Source organism: Salmo trutta, chromosome 32 (assembly GCF_901001165.1).
Source record: "Salmo trutta chromosome 32, fSalTru1.1, whole genome shotgun sequence".
Classification (NCBI taxonomy): Eukaryota; Metazoa; Chordata; class Actinopteri; order Salmoniformes; family Salmonidae; genus Salmo; species Salmo trutta.
This window is the reverse complement of record NC_042988.1, coordinates 29506490-29534178: the sequence shown is the minus strand read 5'-3', so window position 1 is coordinate 29534178 and position 27689 is coordinate 29506490. Positions and strand designations below refer to the sequence as shown.

At 43.7% G+C, this 27689-nt stretch overlaps 1 protein-coding gene and 1 pseudogene across 1 annotated transcript in view; both read right to left on the bottom strand.

Annotated features, from left to right (window-relative positions):
* The window catches only part of LOC115170712 (centrosomal protein of 112 kDa-like), a 185872-nt pseudogene extending 177773 nt beyond the window's left edge, over nucleotides 1–8099 (bottom strand).
* Nucleotides 8100–8414: 315 nt separating this feature from the next.
* Nucleotides 8415–27689, bottom strand: part of LOC115171661 (centrosomal protein of 112 kDa-like) — a 42929-nt gene continuing 23654 nt past the window's right edge. Inside the window, exon 9 of the mRNA XM_029728673.1 lies at nucleotides 8415–9003. Coding sequence (XP_029584533.1) covers nucleotides 8923–9003 — 81 coding nt within the window. The 3' untranslated portion in view covers nucleotides 8415–8922. The remainder of the gene's footprint in view (nucleotides 9004–27689) is intronic.

The window sequence follows — 27689 nt, the reverse complement described above, 5'->3', positions numbered from 1 at the left end:
CTCATCTACTGTTTTTGTTCAGGTGGTTATAATTCAGCTCTTCCTTCATTTCTCATCTACTGTCTTTGTTCAGGTGGTTATAATTCAGCTCTTCATTTCTCATCTACTGTTTTTGTTCAGGTGGTTATAATTCAGCTCTTCATTTCTCATCTACTGTTTTTGTTCAGGTGGTTATGATTCAGCTCTTCCTTCATTTCTCATCTACTGTCTTTGTTCAGGTGGTTATAATTCAGCTCTTCATTTCTCATCTACTGTTTTTGTTCAGGTGGTTTAATTCAGCTCTTCATTTCTCATCTACTGTTTTTGTTCAGGTGGTTATAATTCAGCTCTTCATTTCTCATCTACTGTTTTTGTTCAGGTGGTTATAATTCAGCTCTTCCTTCATTTCTCATCTACTGTCTTTGTTCAGGTGGTTATAATTCAGCTCTTCATTTCTCATCTACTGTTTTTGTTCAGGTGGTTATAATTCAGCTCTTCATTTCTCATCTACTGTTTTTGTTCAGGTGGTTATAATTCAGCTCTTCATTTCTCATCTACTGTTTTTGTTCAGGTGTTATAATTCAGCTCTTCATTTCTCATCTACTGTCTTTGTTCAGGTGGTTATAATTCAGCTCTTCATTTCTCATCTACTGTTTTTGTTCAGGTGGTTATAATTCAGCTCTTCATTTCTCATCTACTGTTTTTGTTCAGGTGGTTATAATTCAGCTCTTCATTTCTCATCTACTGTTTTTGTTCAGGTGGTTATAATTCAGCTCTTCATTTCTCATCTACTGTTTTTGTTCAGGTGGTTATGATTCAGCTCTTCCTTCATTTCTCATCCTCTGTCTTTGTTCAGGTGGTTATAATTCAGCTCTTCATTTCTCATCTACTGTTTTTGTTCAGGTGGTTTAATTCAGCTCTTCATTTCTCATCTACTGTTTTTGTTCAGGTGGTTATAATTCAGCTCTTCATTTCTCATCTACTGTTTTTGTTCAGGTGGTTATAATTCAGCTCTTCCTTCATTTCTCATCTACTGTCTTTGTTCAGGTGGTTATAATTCAGCTCTTCATTTCTCATCTACTGTTTTTGTTCAGGTGGTTATAATTCAGCTCTTCCTTCATTTCTCATCTACTGTCTTTGTTCAGGTGGTTATAATTCAGCTCTTCATTTCTCATCTACTGTTTTTGTTCAGGTGGTTATAATTCAGCTTTTCCTTCATTTCTCATCTACTGTTTTTGTTCAGGTGGTTTAATTCAGCTCTTCATTTGTCATCTACTGTTTTTGTTCAGGTGGTTATAATTCAGCTCTTCATTTCTCATCTACTGTTTTTGTTCAGGTGGTTTAATTCAGCTCTTCGTTTCTCATCTACTGTTTTTGTTCAGGTGGTTATAATTCAGCTCTTCATTTCTCATCTACTGTTTTTGTTCAGGTGGTTATAATTCAGCTCTTCCTTCATTTCTCATCTACTGTCTTTGTTCAGGTGGTTATAATTCAGCTCTTCATTTCTCATCTACTGTTTTTGTTCAGGTGGTTATAATTCAGCTCTTCATTTCTCATCTACTGTTTTTGTTCAGGTGGTTATAATTCAGCTCTTCATTTCTCATCTACTGTTTTTGTTCAGGTGTTATAATTCAGCTCTTCATTTCTCATCTACTGTCTTTGTTCAGATGGTTATAATTCAGCTCTTCATTTCTCATCTACTGTTTTTGTTCAGGTGGTTATAATTCAGCTCTTCATTTCTCATCTACTGTTTTTGTTCAGGTGGTTATAATTCAGCTCTTCATTTCTCATCTACTGTTTTTGTTCAGGTGGTTATAATTCAGCTCTTCATTTCTCATCTACTGTTTTTGTTCAGGTGGTTATAATTCAGCTCTTAATTTCTCATCTACTGTTTTTGTTCAGGTGTTATAATTCAGCTCTTCATTTCTCATCTACTGTTTTTGTTCAGGTGGTTATAATTAAGCTCTTCATTTCTCATCTACTGTTTTTGTTCAGGTGGTTATAATTCAGCTCTTCATTTCTCATCTACTGTTTTTGTTCAGGTGGTTATAATTCAGCTCTTCCTTCATTTCTCATCTACTGTCTTTGTTCAGGTGGTTATAATTCAGCTCTTCATTTCTCATCTACTGTTTTTGTTCAGGTGGTTATAATTCAGCTCTTCATTTCTCATCTACTGTTTTTGTTCAGGTGGTTATAATTCAGCTCTTAATTTCTCATCTACTGTTTTTGTTCAGGTGTTATAATTCAGCTCTTCATTTCTCATCTACTGTTTTTGTTCAGGTGGTTATAATTAAGCTCTTCATTTCTCATCTACTGTTTTTGTTCAGGTGGTTATAATTCAGCTCTTCATTTCTCATCTACTGTTTTTGTTCAGGTGGTTATAATTCAGCTCTTCATTTCTCATCTACTGTTTTTGTTCAGGTGGTTATAATTCAGCTCTACCTTCATTTCTCATCTACTGTCTTTGTTCAGGTGGTTATAATTCAGCTCTTCATTTCTCATCTACTGTCTTTGTTCAGGTGGTTATAATTCAGCTCTTAATTTCTCATCTACTGTTTTTGTTCAGGTGGTTATAATTCAGCTCTTCATTTCTCATCTACTGTTTTTGTTCAGGTGGTTATAATTCAGCTCTTCATTTCTCATCTACTGTTTTTGTTCAGGTGGTTATAATTCAGCTCTTCATTTCTCATCTACTGTTTTTGTTCAGGTGGTTATAATTCAGCACTTCATTTCTCATCTACTGTGTTTGTTCGGGTGGTTAAAATTCAGCTCTTCCTTCATTTCTCATCTACTGTCTTTGTTCAGGTGGTTATAATTCAGCTCTTCATTTCTCATCTACTGTTTTTGTTCAGGTGGTTATAATTCAGCTCTTCATTTCTCATCTACTGTTTTTGTTCAGGTGGTTGTGATTCAGCTATTCCTTCATTTCTCATCTACTGTTTTTGTTCAGGTGGTTATAATTCAGCTCTTCATTTCTCATCTACTGTTTTTGTTCAGGTGGTTATAATTCAGCTCTTCCTTCATTTCTCATCTACTGTCTTTGTTCAGGTGGTTACAATTCAGCTCTTCATTTCTCATCTACTGTTTTTGTTCAGGTGGTTATAATTCAGCTCTTCATTTCTCATCTACTGTTTTTGTTCAGGTGGTTATAATTCAGCTCTTCATTTCTCATCTACTGTTTTTGTTCAGGTGGTTATGATTCAGCTCTTCCTTCATTTCTCATCTACTGTCTTTGTTCAGGTGGTTATAATTCAGCTCTTCATTTCTCATCTACTGTTTTTGTTCAGGTGGTTATAATTCAGCTCTTCATTTCTCATCTACTGTTTTTGTTCAGGTGGTTATAATTCAGCTCTTCATTTCTCATCTACTGTTTTTGTTCAGGTGGTTTAATTCAGCTCTTCATTTCTCATCTACTGTTTTTGTTCAGGTGGTTATAATTCAGCTCTTCATTTCTCATCTACTGTTTTTGTTCAGGTGGTTATAATTCAGCTCTTCATTTCTCATCTACTGTTTTTGTTCAGGTGGTTATAATTCAGCTCTTCCTTCATTTCTCATCTACTGTCTTTGTTCAGGTGGTTATAATTCAGCTCTTCATTTCTCATCTACTGTTTTTGTTCAGGTGGTTATAATTCAGCTCTTCATTTCTCATCTACTGTTTCTGTTCAGGTAGTTATAATTCAGCTCTTCCTTCATTTTTCATCTACTGTTTTTGTTCAGGTGGCTATAATTCAGCTCTTCCTTCATTTCTCATCTACTGTTTTTGTTAAGGTGGTTATGATTCGCTGTGTTTGGAGGAGGAATGCTGCCCATGACCCCAAGGACACCATCCCCACCGTCAAACATGGAGGTGGAAACATTATGCTTAGGGGGTGTTTTTCTGCTAAGGAGACAGGACAACTTCACCGCATCAAAGGGACGATGGACAGGGGCCATGTACCGTCAAATCTTAGGTGAGAACCACCTTCCCTCAGCCAGGGCATTGAAAATGGGTCGTGGATGGGTGTTCCAGCATGACAATGACCCAAAACACACGGCCAAGGCAACAAAGGAGTGGCTCAAGAAGAAGCACATTAAGGTCCTGGAGTGGCCTAGCCAGTCTCCAGACCTTAATCCCATAGAAAATCTGTGGAGGGAGCTGAAGGTTCGGGTTGCCAAACATCAGCCTCGAAACCTTAATGACTTGGAGAAGATCTGCAAAGAGGAGTGGGACAAAATCCCTCCTGAGATGTGTGCAAACCTGGTGGCCAACTACAAGAAACGTCTGACCTCTGTGATTGCCAACAAGGGTTTTGCCACCAAGTACTAAGTCATGTTTTGCAGAGGGGTCAAATACTTATTTCCCTCATTGAAATGCAAATCATTTTAACATTTTTGACATGCGTTTTTCTGGATTTTGTTGTTGTTATTCTGTCTCTCACTGTTCAAATAAACCTACCATTAAAATTATAGACTGATAATGTCTTTGTCAGTGGGAAAACGTACAAAATAAGCAAGGGATCAAATACTTTTTTCCCTCACCGTATACCTGCTGGAGCGCGTGCTACAGGTGGGTGCTGCTATGGTGACCAGTGAGCTGAGATATGGGGGGACTTTACCTAGCAGGGTCTTGTAGATGACCTGGAGCCAGTGGGTTTGGCGACGAGTATGAAGCGAGGGCCAGCCAACGAGAGCGTACAGGTTGCAGTGGTGGGTAGTATATGGGGCTTTGGTGACAAAACAGATGGCATTGTGATAAACTACATCCAATTTGCTGAGTAGAGTGTTGGAGGCTATTTTGTAAATGACATCGCCGAAGTCAAGGATCGGTGCTGTGTCCGCTGAGGCTGGGAGCCCTCCAGTGACTGGTTATAATGATTTCATCAGCCCATTGTGTGACCGAGTGCAAACTAACTTTTCTAACTCTGCCACCCTTTGCTGCACAGGAGTTGAGATTTATCTGATGGGACAGCCTCTGGCAATGTACAAAGGGCTCCACAATAAATTGCACATCTGCTCATGTCCTGTCATTTTAGAACATTCAATTCTCTGGCAACATCTCTGATGGCATGCTGACTGCATTAATGTCCAATTACACGCTCTCTCAACTTGAGACGTTTAACTCTTTGACAAAACTGCTCATTTAAAAGAGGACTTTTATTGTCCATAGCACAAGGTGCACCTGTGTAATGATCATGCGATTTAATCAGCTTCCTGATATGCCACACTTGTCAGGTGGTTGGATTATCTTGGCAAAGGAGAAATGCTCACTAACAGGGATGTAAACACATTTGTGCACAACATTTGAGAAGCTTTTTGTGCGTATGGACATTTTCTGGGATTTTTTTCAGCTCATGAAACATGGGACCAACACTACATGTTGCATTTACATTTTTGTTCAGTATATAAACGCAACATGCAACAATTTCTAAGATTTTACTGAGTTACAGTTCATATAAGGAAATCAGTCAACTGAAATATTCATTAGGCCCTAATCTATGGATTTCACATGACTGAGAATACAGATAAGCATCTGTTGGTCACAGATACCTTAAAAAAGAGGTAAGGGTGTGGATCAGAAAACCAGTCAGTAGCTGGTGTGACCACCGTTTATCTCACACAGCGCAACATCTCCTTTGCATAGAGTTGATCAGGCTGTTGATTGTGGCCTGTGGTTGTCCCATTCCACTTCAATGTCTGTGTGAAGTTGCTAGATATTGGCGGGAACTGAAACACGCTGTCCTACACATCGATCCAGAGCATCCCAAACATGCTCAATGGGTGACATGTCTGTAGAGTATGCAGGCCATGAAAGAACTGGGACATTTTCAGCTTCAAGGAATTGTGTACAGATCCTTGTGACATGGGGCCGTGCATGATCATGCACATTATCATGCACGGCCCCCACATGAGGTGATGGCGGCGGATGAATGGCATGACAATGAGCCTCAGGATCTCGTCAAGGTGTATCTCTGTGCTTTCAATTGTGTTCGTTGTCCGTAGTTTAGGCCTGCCCATACCATAGCCCCACCTCCCACATGGGGCACTCTGTTCACAACATTGACATCAGCAAACCGCTCGCCCACACAACGCCGTACATGCTGTCTGCCAGTTGAAACTGTGATTCATCCATGAAGAGCACACTCATCCAGCGTGCCAGTGGCCATTAAAGGTGAGCATTTTCCCACTGCAGTCGGTTACGACGCCAAACTACAGTTAGGTCAAGACCCTGGTGAGGAAGACGAGCACGCAGATGAGCCTCCCTGAGACGGTTTCTGACAGTTTGTTCAGAAATTCTTCAGTTGTGCAAACCCACAGTTTCATCAGCTGTCCGGGTGGCTGGTCACAGACGATCCAGCAGGTGAAGAAGCCGGATGTGGAGGTCCTGGGCTGGCGTGGTTACATGTGGTCTGTGGTTGTAAGGCCGGTTGGACGTACTACCAAATTCTTTAAAACGACGTTGGAGGCGGCTTAAGGTAGATGTGGGGGAGGGCTAACAGTAGAGAAATTAACATTCAATTCTCTGTTAACAGCTCTGGTGGACATTCCTGTTGTCAGCATGCCAATTGCACTCTCCTTCAAAACTTGAGACATCTGTGGCATTGTGTTATGACAGAACTGCACATTTTAGAGTAACCTTTAATTGCCCCAGCACAAGGTGCACTTGGGTAATGATCATGCTGTTTAATCAGCTTCTTGATATGCCACACCTGTCAGGTAGATGGATTATCTTGGCAAAGAAGAACTTCTCACTAATAGGGATGTGTGTGTGTGTGTGTGCAATAACATTTGATTTGATTTAATGATACACAATACTACATCAACAGAATTCCCATCCCCAAACACATCTCATAACAGGAGGTGTCTACAGATAAGCCTTGACTGACTTCACTGCATCCTGACTCCATTACATCCCCTTCCAATGAGGACATCAAATAAAATATCACATGCATGAGTGAAGCTAAATTAAAAAAAAAATAACAGATACCAGTACATTGTTTTAGAAATTATGAGCACAGGGCTCTCCATTGTACTGAACTGATTACAGTTATGCATAGCAGTACATGCTAGGAGGCTAATCAGTGTTATTGGGAATGATGATATCCTCAGAGCTGCATTAGTAGATGGGACCTGACCATGAAAGAGGAGGTTTTACAACACATGACAGACAGAGAGAGAAGAGAGAGAGAGAGAAACAACACAAGTTCAGGACTGTGGACCATTTCACAGCGCCGCCTTGTCTTTTGATACACACGTTGGAGATTTGATCAAAACCCCCTGTAAGAGAGATTATTTCCCCTCCTAAAAAGTCCCGGGGACCATCAGAGGGTTATTTGTCCTGCTTTTTGTCTGTTAGAAGTGCACTCTGTGTCTAAGCCTGTTGTGGCCAGAGTGAGTGGGATGGGAGACATGAAAGGGAAGGGAGTGAAGGGGGTAAAGGAAAGTTCACAGAACATTTAGGGACGTCCAATTTTCCCATTTTCCCATCGGCCTTCCTGAGAGGAGAGAGGAGGGTGTGTTTTGGGCACACGTAGAGGGGCAGTCGTAACTGGGTGTCAGAGATGGGGTCCAGAGGGACTGGGAGTGGGAGCAGAGGAACGACAGCTTTTAGGACAGTAATTGTGGGTCTTTTATAACATCTCTATTGCAGCCTGACTGACTAGACACTAATACTATCCCACTGTCTGGAGGAAGAGGTGCCATTACATTACACACAAAGGCATAGCATACAGCAATCTGAGATAGCATAGCAATCTGACGATGTACGATATGGGTTGTTATTTGTTAACCATCTCTTTACAGTCTCAATAGAGCTTGATAATCTAGGCTACACAGCATTATCAAAAACAGTTGTTCACTATCGTGGTATTCTAGCCATCGCAGATCCTTAGAGGATTGCTCCTAGGGCAGCACCTTCTAGATGGAGATATTAAACCCTGTTTGTTGATGCGCTCCAACACTCCAAAAATAAATACAGGTCTGCCTGAGCTAATTATATAGCTATCGTGCGACCACACACACACTATTGATCCATGGCTATACACACCATACAACAGTCAGGCCTGTTCTCCTGTTCTCCTCTCTCGTGTTATCTATGAGACGATGACCAGTCTAACCACCATCAGCACCACACATTCATCCATAATTCATCTCCCTGGTGCTAATTAAAACTAGCGCTAGCCAGCTTCCCCATGCGCCTTTGAATGGGCTTGTTAAAGTCTCTAATCCACCACCACTCCCCCTTGAAGCCATTAGTCAAACGCCCGGGTAAACAGGGAACAAATTGAATCCGACATCGCTCGCAATCTGTACACAATTAGTGTGATTTGCCTGCCATGACAGAGACACCAAAGAGAGAGGGATGGCGAGCGAGAGCAGGAGGCGGGGTAGTGGAGGAGCTGTCACCGTGTCTCCTGTCAGAGACAAAGAGTTCATCGACAGTTTAAACAGAGAGGAAATGGGGCTATTTCTGTTTTATTTAAAGATTCTGTGGCAACAATGAAAGCAGACGTTTTGGGAGGAAGTTGACAGATCCCAGGTGCTGGATGTGGAGCTGAGCCGATACACCCCTGGTGAAATGAAACTAACAGGGTGCTACTCAGACTTCACAGCCATTTCTACCAAGACTACAAGGAGCTTTGAAGAGGGTCTGAGTAGGATGCTGGAGAGCTATTTGTCTTAGTGGAGGAGCCCAGGGAGGAGGGAAGGAGAAAAGGGTGTGAGTCCAGCCCAAAACACATCAGATGTAGTGTCAGAGTGGGAGTGGTGAAGGGTGCAGGGAGCATCACTCTTGTTATCCCTACCTTCTGAACTGTCTCACTTTACTGTGCATTTGTCCTCCATCATTTCAATTCATGGTTTTATGTCTGGGCGGTACTATAACCTCCCTACAGATGATATTATGGCTGTATGTGTGAATTTATCTAAAATATCAAATAATCAAACAAATTAAATAATTCATATAATTCATTCTACGTCGTGCTTCTGCTGCATCTTCAGTTTCTCCTCCTGGTGCTTGGCCTCCAGGACTTTAGTCTTCATCTCAGCCTGCACAGAGACACACAGCACCATGACAGACAGGGGAGTCAATACACACATCATCAAATGCAGCACAGGAGATGGACAAAATAGCAACGGCAACATCCGCTGCCCCTGTTTTTACTAACTAGGCCAACTGATGGCAAGTAGTGGCATTTCAGATATTTATTGTTGATGGTGCATAGAGCATCAGCGGTGTCAATGAATCAAGCTTCATAAACATTTCAAAACATATTTATCTACAAACAGGACTTCAAATGTGTGTAGGAGGGATGTACCAGACTCAACAGAGTGTGTGTGTGTGTGAGATAACAGTGAAATACAGTATTAGTCAGTGACAGGAACAGGCTTGGCCAGAGAGAACAATGCATTATGTAGGCTACAGTTATCCACTGACAGTCGGCTCCTTTCAGTTCAGCTCAATATACAGGGGATCAACAGTTCAACCGTCTGAATCTGCATGTCAAGACAGAGCTACCAGAGCCCTTCATTCACTCCCACACATACACAATGCCACAGGAAAATAATACACACTTAGTTAATACGCCAGAAGTGTACACACACAGACAAAGTAACACACATCTACAATAGTAATTCTAAATACTTATACTCACACACTCAAACCAGGTAGACACATGAATACCCACTTTCAGATACGGCTTGCTATTACAGAGTGGCCTTAATACTAAACGAGAAGCACATACCTTCTCAGTGACTTCCTAACACAGCTCCTCCTAAGTCATATATCCCTCTCATCAGCCCTGCCAGAGGTCCTATTGCTTTGTGGCTTCAGGTTTCCTGACTATTTACCAGGAAATACTGGCGGACTCGGGCCTTTCATCTGGCTAACGAGACTCTCTCAGCAACACGTGGGGAGAGTGATAGGAGAGGCCACCCTGTCCCGTGGCTAAGCCCTGTATGACCATCTTCCCCTACTTCTTTGAACTGCCGCTGGTGCTTGTTGTGTTGTTGGCTCACTGTGTCTAGTAGTCTACCTGATCTGATTGCCCCTGGGTGAGGAGAAGGCATGACATGTGCTCCTGATCTGGTGTGCCATTGTAGAACTATCTGGCCTCAGGACTTGGCAGCTCTGGGGCCAACAGACACACAGTCATCCAGTCAGTGGAAAAAAAAGAGTTTGCTAACGTTGTCAACACAAACAGGAATTAGACAGGATGAGTTCCTATTGCTTTGTGACTAATGTACTCACAGGTTTTAGTCACTGGAGGGTTTGATGCATTGCTCAACTCTGGGGCTCAGTGACAAATACGTCCTTCCAGGTTGGAAAATACTTTTTGGGCAGTCATGTAACCTGTATCTGCGGAGGTAGCTTAGATGGTTAAGTCCCCTATTGTATTGACATTTGACAAACTAGCCAATACCTGCCCCATTCATTCTCACAATAACGCTAATGTTTGCTTTCGAGCAACAAGGATCTGTATCGTACTCATTCCCAGGGTCTTCTACATTCAAACTAGATGAGTCCTATTGTAAACTACTGCTGCCATTATCCCACAACTTCAACTAAATCGGCTAGACTTATCCTCCTTCAATGGTGCCATGTGAAGTTCTCTCTCGTTTCGCTTTCTTTTCTATTGAATTACCACCATTTTCTTGTGCAATCTCTGAGACCACAGGAGACTTGTTGGAGGAGAGATTAGGCTGATTGAGATGAGGGAGTCTAGTAGATTTTTCCAGCAGCGCTCCAAAACAAGTGGGTGTCACTTTCGCATCACCTCTTCAAATGGGCTTTTTAGAAAGTTTGTCAAACTACATCAGGGGCGTTTGAAAAATGGTTTATAGAGGAAACAGAAAGAGTGAAGAAGGGAGGGAGAGAGGAGGAGGGAGAGAGGAAGAGCAGGAAGGAGAGAGTAGGAAGGAGAGGAGGAGCGAGAGAGGAGGGAAAGAGGAAGGAGCGAGAGGAGAAGCGAGAGAGGAGGAAGGAGAGATAGGAGCGAGAGAGGAGGACAAGAGAGAGGAGGAAGGAGAGAGAAGGAGTGGGAGAGGAGGAGCAAAGAAAGAGGAGCGAAAGAGTAGGAAGGAGAGAGTAGAAAGGAGAGAGGAGGAGGGATGAGATAGAGAGGAAGGAGAGAGGACGAAGGAAATAGGAGGAGCGAGAGAGGAGCAGCGCGAGAGGAACAGGGAGAGAGGAGGAGGAAGGAGAGAGGAGGAGGAAGGAGAGAGGAGGCGGAAGGAGATAGGAGGAAGGAGAGAGGACGAAGGAAATAGGAGGAGCGAGAGAGGAGCAGCGCGAGAGGAACAGGGAGAGAGGAGGAGGAAGGAGAGAGGAGGAGGAAGGAGAGAGGAGGCGGAAGGAGATAGGAGGAAGGAGAGTTGGGAGAGAGGAGCGAGAGATTCAGGAGGAAGGAGAGAGTCGGAAGGAGCAAGAGAGTCGGAAGGAGAGGAGGACGGATAGAAAGAGAAAGGAGAGAAAGAGGAGAGAGAGAGGAGGAAGGAGAGGAGAGGCGAGAGAGGTGGAGCGAGAGAGGAGGAGCGAGAGAGGAGGAGCGAGAGAGGACGAAGGAGAGAGGAGAGAGGAGAGGAGCGACAGGAGGAATGAGAGAGGAGGGAGAGAGGAGGAGAGAGGACGAATGAGAGAGGAGGGAGAGAGGAGGAGGGAAATAGGAGGAAGGAGAGAGGAGGAAGGAGAGAGACACGCACACCTCAGGTTTCTGAGACGCTTCAAAACCAGGCATCTCTGTGTGACACTGGCTTTTTTTTGAAAAGTTGTTTCTCTCTTAGATGCCATGTTGTTGACACCAAGCTCAGGAGAGGAGAGGAGATGAGGGAAGGATGAGAGAGAAGGTAAAGGGTAAAGGTGTGTTGAGAAAGGAAAGGATAGAGAGGGAGATGAAAAGAAAAAGAGAAAGACAGAAGCAGCTGCTCTCACTTTTCTTTTCTCAGAAGCGACCCTGGGTCGAGCATTTTTCCCCCTTGGGGAACGCGCTCACAAAATGTCTGCTAACTGCTGGGCCCACAAAGCACGGTTGTGTTTGTGTATCTTGCTCTGCAGCAGAACTACAATGCCCTGATAGAGCTTTCATCTTCCATAAACACAGATGTTAGAGAATATTCCCTCTGCAGTGCCCTGCTAGCTATCTACTGAACACCATTAACATGCCATTCCTCCACTGGGAGGAGAAGCTAATGGATCTTAGCATGACAATTGTACTTTGAGGTAAAATGCAAAACACTACAACCAACAAAGTTTTTAAAAGGAAAGACTTTTGAATGTCACTTAATGTCATGGTAATATTGGGCTTCAGTGGAGACAACAGACAGAACATTTCTTCCTAAAACAACTCACTACTACTATTCAACATTGAGGTCCCTTTAAGGACATAAAGTGCATAACTGTAACAAAAACAATACCCATTCAATCTAAGAAAAGCCAGACTGAGTACCATACGCCTGCCTTTGGATTGTCGGCCATTTTACACTAAAAGCCACTACATAGAGAGCTCCCTTAGGAACTCCACAAGGCCCAGTGTTGTCCTTTAACCACAATCATACAATCAGATAAGAGGGGCTAGTCGTCTGAATCAAACACAGAGCTGAGAGGCCTTCCCATAGGACCCAGGCATGGAAGCAGTTGCATCATTATTCCTTTGGAAAGCATGGGCAGATTGGAAACTGAACCTCAGCTCCAGACCCGTTTGGCCGAGCTGCAGCCATTAGAGGAAGAATCACACAGAGCCCTGTGATGGTGCTTGTGATGAGAACCCCAGGAGTACCAGGGGAAATTTAGTCTCTCTCTCTCACTCTGTTTGCATGCATCAACCCATCTGCATCTGCCAAAGCAATCACATCACGTAGGCCTAATTCTAACCCTATGGGTGGGACTGGCTGAATGGTCTTGGATCATTTCATTGAATATGCCACGGCCCCATCCCATAGCACCTGTGGTGTGAGCCCAGCACAGTAAGGGTGTGTGTAGAGGGGATTACAAAGACTAGACTTGTAACCTCAACCATGGGTGAAAATAGATGACCATATGAGACTAAAGTGACTCAATGTCATGGTGGCCAACGTCTGCTCCAGCTGCCACGCTACCACACACTTACTCAACGAATCAATGAAGTCAGTAGCTGAACTGGTACAGTTAGCGTTCTTATCAACGAATCAATGAAGTCAGTAGCTGAACTGGTACAGTCAGCGTTCTTATCAACGTATCAATGAAGTCAGTAGCTGAACAGGTACAGTCAGCGTTCTTATCAACGAATCAATGAAGTCAGTAGCTGAACAGGTACAGTCAGAGTTCTTATCAACGAATCAATGAAGTCAGTAGCTGAACAGGTACAGTCAGCGTTCTTATCAACGTATCAATGAAGTCAGTAGCTGAACAGGTACAGTCAGCGTTCTTATCAACGTATCAATGAAGTCAGTAGCTGAACTGGTACAGTCAGCGTTCTTATCAACGTATCAATGAAGTCAGTAGCTGAACTGGTACAGTCAGCGTTCTTATCAACGTATCAATGAAGTCAGTAGCTGAACAGGTACAGTCAGCGTTCTTATCAACGAATCAATGAAGTCAGTAGCTGAACAGGTACAGTCAGAGTTCTTATCAACGAATCAATGAAGTCAGTAGCTGAACAGGTACAGTCAGCGTTCTTATCAACGTATCAATGAAGTCAGTAGCTGAACAGGTACAGTCAGCGTTCTTATCAACGTATCAATGAAGTCAGTAGCTGAACAGGTACAGTCAGCGTTCTTATCAACGTATCAATGAAGTCAGTAGCTGAACTGGTACAGTCAGCGTTCTTATCAACGTATCAATGAAGTCAGTAGCTGAACAGGTACAGTCAGCGTTCTTATCAACGTATCAATGAAGTCAGTAGCTGAACAGGTACAGTCAGCGTTCTTATCAACGTAGTCAGTAGCTGAACTGGGGATGAGCTTGGTGTGAGAGCCCAGAGTTCCTTAATATAGGAACTGGCTGTCGGGGCTTAGCAACATATGGCGAGGACCAAACCCAGCCACAGGTCATTTCCTGCTGGTGGTCAGACGAGCCACGCCATGGTGGGCAAGGCCTGCGTACGGGGCTTAATGTGGAACCACAGGAGATGATAAGATTCAGGTGGCGAGGATGGAGTCAGAGTGAGTCACTGAGACACTTCTGAGGAGGCGTCCTGTGTGTGGGGTGTGTGTGTGTGGTCACAACTCCACCCTGCAGGGCTAGGACTTGCCGAAAATCCACCAAATCCCCCTTTACTGTCAACTGTGACTCAAAAGTCACTGAAAAGAAAGAAAACATTTTGAGTGTCACAGATTTCAAAGAAACACAGACCTCCAATATGCATTTATAAACCACTGTGGTATTCAGGCTACTACATTCTATGGGGAGATTTTCTAGCAAACAGAAAAGGAATTTAATAAATGTATTTTAAACATTGGCTTAATCACCAAAATGGTTGACCCTGGATATCTCATTGAACACCTCCTTAGCTGTCTTACTCTGCTCTAAACTAGCTGAGGCTGTTTGCAAATACATTAAAAACCATATTATGAAAGATTCTCAAAAAATCTGGAAACAGTTCAGGCGATCGTTTGGTCTCTGTGAATTTTCAACTTCTGCCCCATTATTAAAGAACCCAACATTCTCTCCATCATTATTAGACAGGGCGTTTCATATCTGGGCTGGAGAAGGGATCTCCTCACTGAACGTCTTGTACATTGATTTTGCATCTTTTGAACAGTTAGTACAAAAGTTAAATATACCTAGATCCCATGTCTTTAGATAACTAGTTAAGGTTAGTTATGAAAACTTAGGACACTAAAGAGGCCTTTCTACTTAAACTCTGAAAAACAACAAGAAAGATGCCCATCTGCGTGAACGTGCCTTAGGCATGCTGCAAGGAGGTATGAGGACTGCAGATGTGGCCAGGGCAATAAATTGCAATGTCCGTACTGTGAGACGCCTGAGACAGCGCTACAGGGAGACAGGACGGACAGCAGATCGTCTTCGCAGTGGCAGACCACGTGTAACAACACCTGCACAGGACAGGTACATCCGAACATCACACCTGTGGGACAGGTACAGGATGGCAACAACAACTGCCCGAGTTGCACCAAGAACGCACAATCCTTCTATTTTGATTGTATTTCCCCTTTAGTTAACCAGGTAGGCTAGTTGAGAACAAGTTCTCATTTACAACTGCGACCTGGCCAAGATAAAGCACAGCAGTTCGACACATACAACACAGAGTTACACATGGAATAAACAAACATACAATCAATAATACAGTAGAAAAAATAAAAATCGATATATAGTGAGTGCAAATGAGGTAAGATAAGGGAGGTAAGGCAATAAATAGGCCATGGTGGCGAAGTAATTACAGTATAGCAATTAGACACTGGAATGGTAGATGTGCAGAAGAATAATGTGCAAGTAGAGATACTGGGGTGCAAAAGAGCAAGATATATAAATACAGTATGGGGATGAGGTAGTTGGATGGGCTATTTACAGATGGGATATGTACAGGTGCAGTGATCTGTGAGCTGCTCTGACAGCTGGTGCTTAAAACTAGTGAGGGAGATATAAGACTCCAGCTTCATTGATTTTTGCAGTTCGTTCCGGTCATTGGCAGCAGAGAACTGGAAGGAAAGGCGGCCAAAGGAGGAATTGGCTTTGGGGGTGACCAGTGAGATATACCTGCTGGAGCACGTGCTACGGGTGGGTGTTGCTATAGTGACCAGTGAGCTGAGATAAGGCGGGGCTTTACCTAGCAGAGACTTGTAGATGACCTGGAGCCAGTGGGTTTGGCGACGAGTATGAAGCGAGGGCCAGCCAACGAGAGCATACAGGTCGCAGTGGTGGGTAATATATGGGGCTTTGGTGACAAAAAGGTTTTGGCACTGTGATAAACTGCATCCAATTTGTTGAGTAGAGTGTCAGAGGCTATTTTATAGATGACATTGCCAAAGTCGAGGATCGGTAGGATGGTCAGTTTTACGAGGGTATGTTTGGCAGCATAAATGAAGGATGCTTTGTTGCGAAATAGGAAGCCAATTCTTGATTTCATTTTGGATTGGAGATGCTTAATGTGAGTCTGGAAGGAGAGTTTACAGTCTAGCCAGACACCTAGGTATTTGTAGTTGTCCACATATTCTAAGTCAGAACCGTCCAGAGTAGTGATGCTGGACGGGTGGGCAGGGTGCGGGCAGTGAACGGTTGAAGAGCATGCACTTAGTTTTACTTGCATTTAAGAGCAGTTGGAGGCCATAGAAGGAGAGTTGTATGGCATTGAAGCTCGTCTGGAGGTTAGTTAACAGTGTCCAAAGAAGGGCCAGAAGTATACAGAATGGTGTCGTCTGTGTAGAGGTGGATCAGAGAATCACCAGCAGCGAGAGCGACATCATTGATGTATACAGAGAAGAGAGTCGGCCTGAGAATTGAACCCTGTGGCACCCCCATAGAGACGGCAAGAGGTCCGGACAACAGAACCTCCGATTTGACACACTGAACTCTGTCTGAGAAGTAGTTGGTGAACCAGGCGAGGCAATCATTTGAGAAACCAAGGCCGTTGAGTCTGCCAATAAGAATGTGGTGAATGACAGAGTTGAAGGCCTTGACCAGGTCGATGAATACTGCTGCACAGTAATGTCTCTTATCGATGGCGGTTATGATATCGTTTAGGACCTTGAGCGTGGCTGAGGTGCACCCATGACCAGCTCGAAAACCAGATTGCATAGCGGAGAAGGTACGGTGGGATTCGAAATGGTCGGTAATCTGTTTGTTGACTTGGCTTTCGAAAACCTTAGAAAGGCAGGGTAGGATAGATATAGGTCTGTAGCAATTTGGGTCAAGAGTGTCTCCCCCTTTGAAGAGGGGGATAACCGCGGCAGCTTTCCAATTGTTAGGGAATCTCAGACGATACGAAAGAGAGGTTGAACAGGCTAGTAATAGGGGTTGCAACAATTTCAGCAGATACTTTTAAAAAGAGAGGTTCCAGATTGTCTGGCCCGGCTGATTTGTAGGGGTCCAGGTTTTGCAGTTCTTTAAGAACATCAGCTATCTGAATTTGAGTGAAGGAGAAATGGGGGATGCTTGGGCGAGTTGCTGTGGGGAGTGTAGGGCTGTTGACCGGGTTAGGGGTAGCCAGGTGGAAAGCATGTCCAGCCGTAGAAAAATGCTTATTGACTTTTAAAGAATGACCAGGCATCTTCTACTGACGGGATGAGGTCAATATCCTTCCAGGATACCTGGGCCAGGTCGATTAGGAAGGCCTGCTCGCTGAAGTGTTTCAGGGAGCGTTTGATAGTGATGAGGGGTGGTCGTTTCACCGCAGACCCGTTATGGATGCAGGCAATGAGGCAGTGATCGCTGAGATCTTGGTTGAAAACAGCAGAGGTGTATTTGGAGGGTAAGTTGGTTAGGATGATATCTATGAGGGTGCCCATGTTTACGGATTTGGGGTTGTACCCGGTGGGTTCATTGATAATATGTGAGAGATTGAGGGCATCAAGCTTAGATTGTAGGATGGTCGGGGTGTTAAGCACGTCCCAGTTTAGGTCACCTAGCAGCACGAACTCTGAAGATAGATGGGGGGCAATCAGTTCACATATGGTGTCCAGGGCACAGCTGGGGGCAGAGGGTGGTCTATAGCAAGCGGCAACGGTGAGACTTGTTTCTGGAAAGGTGTATTTTTAAAAGTAGAAGCTCAAATTTTTGGGGTACAGACCTGGATAGTATGACAGAACTCTGCAGGCTCTCTGCAGTAGATTGCAACACCGCCCCCTTTGGCAGTTCTATCCTGTCGGAAAATGTTATAGTTAGGGATGGAAATGTATGGGTTTTTGGTGGTCTTCCTGAGCCTGGATTCAGACACGGCTAGGACATCCGGGTTAGTAGAGTGTGCTAGGGCAGTGAATAAAACAAAGTTAGGGAGGAGGCTTCTAATGTTAACATGCATGAAACGAATGCTTTTACGGTTACAGAAGTCAGCAAATGATAGCGCCTGGGGAATGGGAGTGGAGCTAGGCACTGCAGGGCATGGATTAACCTCTACATCACCAGAGGAACAGAGGTGGAGTAGGATAAGGGTACAGCTGAAGGCTAAAATAACTGGTCGTCTAGTACGTTCAGAACAGAGTAAAAAGAGCAGATTTCTGGGCACGGTAGAATAGATTCAAGGCATAATGTACAGACAAAAGGTATGGAAGGATGTGGATACAGTGAGGGTAAACCTGTGCATAGAGTGACGATGAAAGAGATATTGTCCCTAGAAATATCATTTAAACCAGGTGATGTCACCGCATGTGTGGTAGGTGGAACTAAAGTGTTAAATAAGGCGTATTGAGCAGGGCTAGAGCCTCTACAGTGAAATAAGGCAATAAATACTAACCAAAACAGCAAAGGACAAGGCATATTGACGTTAGCGAGAGGCATGCGTAGCCGAGAGATCATAGGAGTCCAGTGAGAGGCTTCAGGCAGCTTGCAGGCCGGGGCTAGCAAGCTAACAGAAGGGCCTTGGAGGGACATTGCGACGGAAGAAAGTCTGTTGTGGCCCCCTCGTGCTATTACATCGGACAGACGGATCAGCAGGGCTCCGTGTGGTAAACCAAGCAAATTGGCAGAATAGGTACAGTGGCCAAAGAATTTGTCCGGTGGGCCTCTTAAGCTAACAGTGCTCAGACTGTCCGCAATAGGCTGAGAGAGGCTGGACTGAGGGCTTGTAGGCCTGTTGTAAGGCAGGTCCTCGCCAGACATCACCGGCAACAACGTCGCCTATGGGCACAAACCTACCGTCGCTGGACCAGACAGGACTGGCAAAAGTGCTCTTCACTGACGAGTTGTGGTTTTGTCTCACCAGGGGTGATGGTCGGATTTGCGTTTATCGTCGAAGGAATGAGCGTTACACCGAGGCCTGCACTCTGGAGCGGGATTGATTTGGAGGTGGAGGGTCCGTCATGGTCTGGGGGTGTGTCACAGCATCATTGGACTGAGCTTGTTGTCATTGCAGGCAATCAAAACGCTGTGCGTTATAGGGAAGACATCCTCCTCCCTTCATGTAGTACCCTTCTTGCAGGCGCATCCTGGCATGACAATGCCACCAGCCATACTGCTCGTTCTGTGTGTGATTTCCTGAAAGACAGGAATGTCAGTGTTCTGCCATGGCCAGCGAAGAGCCCGGATCTCAATCCCATTGAGCAAGCCTGGGACCAGTCGGATTGGCGGGTAAGGGCTAGAGCCATTCCACCCAGAAATGTCTGGGAACTTGCAGGTGCCTTGGTGGAAGAGTGGGGTAACATCTCACAGCAAGAACTGGCAAATCTGATGCAGTACATGACGAGGAGATGCACTGCAGTACTTAATGCAGCTGGTGGCAACACCAGATACTGACTGTTACTTTTGATTTTGACCCCCACTTTGTTCAGGGACACATTATTCCATTCCATGTCTGTGGAACTTCTTCAGTTTATGTCTTAGTTGGTGAATCGTGTTATGTTCATACAAATATATACACATGTTAAGTTTGCTGAAAATAAATGCAGTTGACAGTGAGAGGACGTTTCTTTTTTTGCTGAGTTTATGTTTTGGAGTTGGAAAATGTGCATAGAAATAATGATAAGATCAGAATACTCACTTGCCTAATAATTGTGCACGCAGTGTGTGTGTGTATTATATATATATATATATATATATATATATATATATATATATATATATATATATATATATATATATATATATATATATATAGAAGTCAGTTGAAGTCAGAGGTTTACATACACCTTAGCCAAATACATTTAAACTCAGTTTTTCACAATTCCTGACATTTAATCCTAGCAAAAATTCCCTGTCTTAGGTCAGTTAGGATCACCACTTCATTTTAAAAATGTGAATTGTCAGAATAACTAAATTTATTTCAGCTTTTATTTCCTTCATCACATTCCCAGTGGATCAAAGTTTACATACACTCAATTAGTATTTGGTAGCATTGCCTTTAAATTGTTTAACTTGGGTCAAACGGTTCAGGTAGCCTTCCACAATAAGTTGGGTGAATTTTGGCCCATTCCTCCTGACAGAGATGGTGTAACTGAGTCAGGTTTGTAGGCCTCCTTGCTCGCACACGCTTTTTCAGTTCTGCCCACATATTTTCTATAGGATTGAGGTCAGGGCTTTGTGATGGTCACACCAATACCTTGACTTTGTTGTCCTTAAGCCATTTTGCAACAACTTCGGAAGTACGCTTGGGGTCATTTTCCATCTGGAAGACCCATTTGTGATATATATATACAGTTGAAGTCGGAAGTTTACGTACACTTAGGTTGGAGTCATTAAAACTCGTTTTTCAACCACTCCACAAATTTCTTGTTAACAAACTATAGTTTTGTCAAGTCGGTTAGGACATCTACTTTGTGCTTGACACAAGTAATTTTTCCAACAATTGTTAACAGACAAACTCAGTGCCTCTTTGCTTGACATCATGGGAAAATCAAAAGAAATCAGCCAAGCCATAAAATAAATTGTAGATCTCCACAAGTCTGGTTTATCCTTGGGAGCAATTTCCAAACGTCTGAAGGTACCACGTTCATCTGTACAAACAATAGCACACAAGTATAAACAACATGGGCCCACGCAGCCGTCATACCGCTCAGGAAGGAGACGCGTTCTGTCTCCTAGAGATGAACGTACTTTGGTGCGAAAAGTGCAAATCAATCCCAGAACAACAGCAAAGGACCTTGTGAAGATGCTGGAGGAAACAGGCATAAAAGTATCTATATCCACAGTAAAACGAGTCCTATATCGACATAACCTGAAAGGCCGCTCAGCAAGGAAGAAGTCACTGCTCCAAAACCACCATAAAAAAGCCAGACTACGGTTTGCAACTGCACATGGGGACAAAGATCGTACTTTTTGGAGAAATGTCCTCTGGTCTGATGAAACAAAAATAGAAGGGGGTAGCAGCATCATGTTGTGGGGGTGCTTTGCTGCAGGAGGGACTGGTGCACTTCATAATAGATGGCATCATGAGGAAGGAAAAGTATGTGGATATATTGAAGCAACATCTCAAAACATCAGTCAGGAAGTTAAAGCTTGGTTGCAAATAGGGCTTCAAAATGGACAATAATTCATGATTAAATGTCAGGAATTGTGAAAAACTGAGTTTAAATGCATTTAGCTAAGGTGTATGTAAACGTCCGACTTCAACTGTATGTATGTATACTGCTCAAAAAAATAAAGGGAACACTTAAACAACACATCCTAGATCTGAATGAAAGAAATAATCTTATTAAATACTTTTTTCTTTACATAGTTGAATGTGCTGACAACAAAATCACACAAAAATAATCAATGGAAATCAAATTTATCAACCCATGGAGGTCTGAATTTGGAGTCACACTCAAAATTAAAGTGGAAAACCACACTACAGGCAGATCCAACTTTGATGTAATGTCCTTAAAACAAGTCAAAATGAGGCTCAGTAGTGTGTGTGGCCTCCACGTGCCTGTATGACCTCCCTACAACGCCTGGGCATGCTCCTGATGAGGTGGCGGATGGTCTCCTGAGGGATCTCCTCCCACACCTGGACTAAAGCATCCGCCAACTCCTGGACAGTCTGTGGTACAACGTGGCATTGGTGGATGGAGCGAGACATGATGTCCCAGATGTGCTCAAATGGATTCAGGTCTGGGGAACGGGCGGGCCAGTCCATAGCATCAATGCCTTGCTCTTGCAGGAACTGCTGACACACTCCAGCCACATGAGGTCTAGCATTGTCTTGCATTAGGAGGAACTCAGGGCCAACCGCACCAGCATATGGTCTCACAAGGGGTCTGAGGATCTTATCTCGGTACCTAATGGCAGTCAGGCTACCTCTGGCGAGCACATGGAGGGCTGTGCGGCCCCCCAAAGAAATGCCACCCCACACCATGACTGACCCACCGCCAAACCGGTCATGCTGGAGGATGTTGCAGGCAGCAGAACCTTCTCCACGGCGTCTCCAGACTCTGTCACATGTGCTCAGCGTGAACCTGCTTTCATCTGTGAAGAGCACAGGGCGCCAGTGGCGAATTTGCCAATCTTGGTGTTCTCTGGCAAATGCCAAACGTCCAGCACGGTGTTGGGCTGTAAGCACAACCCCCACCTGTGGACGTTGGGCCCTCATACCACCCTCATGGAGTCTGTTTCTGACCGTTTGAGCAGACACATGCACATTTGTGGCCTGCTGGAGGTCATTTTGCAGGGCTCTGGCAGTGCTCCGACTGCTCCTCCTTGCACAAAGGCAGAGGTAGCGGTCCTGCTGCTGGGTTGTTGCCCTCCTACGACCTCCTCCACGTCTCCTGATGTACTGGCCTGTCTCCTGGTAGCGCCTCCATGCTCTGGACACTACGCTGACAGACACAGCAAACCTTCTTGCCACAGCTCGCATTGATGTGCCATCCTGGATGAGCTGCACTACCTGAGCCACTTGTGTGGGTTGTAGACTCCGTCTCATGCTACCACTAGAGTGAAAGCACCGCCAGCATTCAAAAGTGACCAAAACATCAGCCAGGAAGAATAGGAACTGAGAAGTGGTCTGTGGTCCCCACCTGCAGAACCACTCCTTTATTGGGGGTGTCTTGCTAATTGCCTATAATTTCCACCTGTTGTCTATTCCATTTGCACAACAGCATGTGAAATTTATTGTCAATCAGTGTTGCTTCCTAAGTGGACAGTTTGATTTCACAGAAGTGTGATTGACTTGGAGTTACATTGTGTTGTTTAAGTGTTCCCTTTATTTTTTTGAGCAGTGTATATTTCAGGGGCAGTTGCTCCATGAACAAATGCCTGGGGGTTAGACCTGAGTCATATTCATTAGGCACCAATTGGAGAGAAAAAACTGCCTGAAACCGGGAGGGACTACCTGAACTTGCCCAACAAGAAATGCTAGTTTTCATTTTTTATGCAAAACGTTTTGCTACTGTGTTCTCTAATGAATACGACCCTGTTAGTTGTCAGACCTGTGATATAAACCTGTTGCTCTTTTAGACTCCATGCCCAAGGTTAAAACATACAGAACCCATCCGAGGCAACCAGGGGTAAGGAAACAGACGGTCTGACTGAAAAAAAGACCATAAATCAACCACTGTGAAACCAGATAAGCCCATCTACAAAAGCCAGTCAGGTCTGTTGGCCGGAGTTTCTCTGTTCCCTTTGTGGGGTTGGAGGTAAGAGGTGCAGGAAACAATTTTCCACCTCGCCCCACACACATGTACATACACCGATATACATTCCCAGCCCAGACAGTAAAATCCCAGTTCAACACCATTTCCTCTCTTGAAAGTCAAGTGCTTCTGAGCGCCTTTTAACTAGGCCCCATATCGCCACGCTGGGTAGTGATCTGGCCTCTATAAAACTACTGAGAGGGCTGGCCAGCTCTCCTCCCTGGCTCATCAACACACAGTCTGGGACTGACAGCTGACTATCAACCTCCTACACACAGACACACACACTACCATAAACACACACAAACACTAATACAGCACACGCACACACCCGCACAGAATAATATTCTAAGAATTAGATCCCATTTTCAGGCTCGAAGGCCCTGCTTTCTTTCACCTCTTGATTCTCAACAAACAGCAGTGAGGATGACTGTGACACTTGGTGCCTGACTGGGCTGAAAATGTAATAACACAAAAAGTCTCCTCTCCTCCAGTCAGAATGAATATCACCACATTAGTCACCTCTCCTCCAGTCAGAATGAATATAACCACATTAGTCTCCTCTCCTCCAGTCAGAATGAATATCACCACATTAGTCTCCTCTTCTCCAGTCAGAATGAATATCACCACATTAGTCACCTCTCCTCCAGTCAGAATGAATATCACCACATTAGTCTCCTCTCCTCCAGTCAGAATGAATATAACCACATTAGTCTCCTCCAGTCAGAATGAATATCACCACATTAGTCTCCTCTCCTCCAGTCAGAATGAATATCACCACATTAGTCTCCTCTCCTCCAGTCAGAATGAATATCACCACATTAGTCTCCTGTCCTCCAGTCAGAATGAATATAACGACATTAGTCTCCTGTCCTCCAGTCAGAATGAATATAACCACATTAGTCTCCTCCAGTCAGAATGAATATCACCACATTAGTCTCCTCTCCTCCAGTCAGAATGAATATCACCACATTAGTCTCCTCTTCTCCAGTCAGAATGAATATCACCACATTAGTCTCCTCTCCTCCAGTCAGAATGAATATCACCACATTAGTCTCCTCTCCTCCAGTCAGAATGAATATCACCACATTAGTCTCCTCCAGTCAGAATGAATATAACCACATTAGTCTCCTCTTCTCCAGTCAGAATGAATATCACCACATTAGTCTCCTCTCCTCCAGTCAGAATGAATATCACCACATTAGTCTCCTCTTCTCCAGTCAGAATGAATATCACCACATTAGTCTCCTCTTCTCCAGTCAGAATGAATATCACCACATTAGTCTCCTCTTCTCCAGTCAAAATGAATATCACCACATTAGTCTCCTCTCCTCCAGTCAGAATGAATATAACCACATTAGTCTCCTCTTCTCCAGTCAGAATGAATATCACCACATTAGTCTCCTCTTCTCCAGTCAGAATGAATATAACCACATTAGTCTCCTGTCCTCCAGTCAGAATGAATATAACCACATTAGTCTCCTCCAGTCAGAATGAATATCACCACATTAGTCTCCTCTCCTCCAGTCAGAATGAATATAACCACATTAGTCTCCTCTCCTCCAGTCAGAATGAATATCACCACATTAGTCACCTCTCCTCCAGTCAGAATGAATATAACCACATTAGTCTCCTCTTCTCCAGTCAGAATGAATATCACCACATTAGTCTCCTCTCCTCCAGTCAGAATGAATATAACCACATTAGTCTCCTCTTCTCCAGTCAGAATGAATATCACCACATTAGTCTCCTCTTCTCCAGTCAGAATGAATATAACCACATTAGTCTCCTCTCCTCCAGTCAGAATGAATATAACCACATTAGTCTCCTGTCCTCCAGTCATAATGAATATCACAACATTAGTCTCCTCTTCTCCAGTCAGAATGAATATAACCACATTAGTCTCCTCTTCTCCAGTCAGAATGAATATCACCACATTAGTCTCCTCTTCTCCAGTCAGAATGAATATAACCACATTAGTCTCCTCTCCTCCAGTCAGAATGAATATAACCACATTAGTCTCCTCTCCTCCAGTCAGAATGAATATAACCACATTAGTCTCCTCCAGTCAGAATGAATATAACCACATTAGTCTCCTCTCCTCCAGTCAGAATGAATATCACCACATTAGTCTCCTCTCCTCCAGTCAGAATGAATATAACCACATTAGTCTCCTCCAGTCAGAATGAATATCACCACATTAGTCTCCTCTCCTCCAGTCAGAATGAATATCACCACATTAGTCTCCTCTTCTCCAGTCAGAAAGAATATCACCACATTAGTCTCCTCTCCTCCAGTCAGAATGAATATCACCACATTAGTCTCCTCTCCTCCAGTCAGAATGAATATAACCACATTAGTCTCCTCCAGTCAGAATGAATATCACCACATTAGTATCCTCTTCTCCAGTCAGAATGAATATAACCACATTAGTCTCCTCTCCTCCAGTCAGAATGAATATCACCACATTAGTCTCCTCCAGTCAGAATGAATATCACCACATTAGTCACCTCTCCTCCAGTCAGAATGAATATCACCACATTAGTCTCCTCTCCTCCAGTCAGAATGAATATAACCACATTAGTCTCCTCTCCTCCAGTCAGAATGAATATAACCACATTAGTTTCTCCTCCAGTCAGAATGAATATCACCACATTAGTCTCCTGTCAAGAATGAATATCACCACATTAGTCTCCTCTTTTCCAGTCAGAATGAATATAACCACATTAGTCTCCTCTTCTCCAGTCAGAATGAATATCACCACATTAGTCTCCTCTTCTCCAGTCAGAATGAATATAACCACATTAGTTTCTCCTCCAGTCAGAATGAATATAACCACATTAGTCTCCTCTTCTCCAGTCAGAATGAATATAACCACATTAGTCTCCTCTTCTCCAGTCAGAATGAATATAACCACATTAGTTTCTCCTCCAGTCAGAATGAATATCACCACATTAGTCACCTCCAGTCAGAATGAATATAACCACATTAGTCTCCTCTTCTCCAGTCAGAATGAATATCACCACATTAGTCTCCTCTTCTCCAGTCAGAATGAATATAACCACATTAGTTTCTCCTCCAGTCAGAATGAATATAACCACATTAGTCACCTCCAGTCAGAATGAATATCACCACATTAGTCTCCTCTCCTCCAGTCAGAATGAATAACCACATTAGGAGGGCTGATGAGCATTGTTGGTGGTGCCCATTGAACCACTCTCTCTTTCTCCCACGTTTCCTCTCTCTATTCCTCCCTCTGACCCTCTCTAGCCCTCTCTGTCCCCTTCTGTCCCTCTCCCTTTTTGGCCAGCTCACTGAAGTTGATCTAATTGAGTACAGCATTTCTCCAGGGGGACATAAAAAGCCATGGCGATTAGAGTCAAGTCATGCTCAGTTTTATATTTAACAGTGTGAGTAAAGGCGGGTGGGGGACTTCAAAGCGTCCTTTCAGAATGGGATTTTCAGCTTAAATGCACATAAGGAAAAACTGTCACCACTGGTCAGGTTTTTTTCTCTCTTAAAGGGGCATTCGGAATCGTCCCTTTAGGAACAACACAAACGCAACACAAAGCGCGGCCTAGAACACAATTTTCATGCATAAGGAGATTAAACTCTTTACCAGAGTGACAACAGTATGGCACTATGTTAAATTTGCTTTGAATGGGACTTAACTTGTGGTTCACAGTTTTGGGTTAATGTTATGATCTTGAACTCTTTTACTCCTTAGAATTTAGATTCACAAATTCTCACGCTATTGTCCCGTTGACATGGAATAGGCGATTGACCAGGCCTACCTCCATCACTATGGATAAAGCCTAGAAGGCCAGCATCCCGGAGTCGCCTCTTCACTGTTGATGTTAAGACTGGTGTTTTGCGGGTACTATTTAATGAAGATGCCAATTGAGGACTTCAGAGGCGTCTGTTTCTAAAACTAGACACTCTAATGTACTTCTCCTCTTGCTCAGTTGTGCACCGGGGCCTCCCACTCCTCTTTCTATTCTGGTTAGAGCCAGTTTGTGCTGTTCTGGCTTGGATTTTGCTCTGACATGCACTGTCAACTGTGGGACTGAATATAGACAGGTGTGTGCCTTTGTCTAATTAATAGAATTTACCACAAGTGGACTCCAATAAAGTTGTAGAAATATTACAAGGATGATCAATGGAAACAAGATGCACATGAGCTCAATTTCAAGTCATAGCAAAGGGTCTGAATTCTTATGTAAATAAGGTATCTTTTTTTTATTTTTTATAAATGTGCAATAATTTCTAAAAACCTGGTTTTGCTTTGTCATTATGGCGTATTCTGTGTGGATTGGTGATGTTTTAAAAATGTAATTCAACTTAGAAAAAGTCTGTAAAGTCATTTTTGGGGAAAAAGTCAAGGGGTCTGAATACTTTCCGAATGCACTGTACATGTACAGTAGGTAGGGGTAAAGTGACTATGAATAGATAATAAACAGCGAGTAGCAGCAGCGTAAAAAGGGGGTCAAGCAAATAGTCTGGGTAGCCATTTGCGTAACTGTTTAGCAGCCTTATGACTTGCG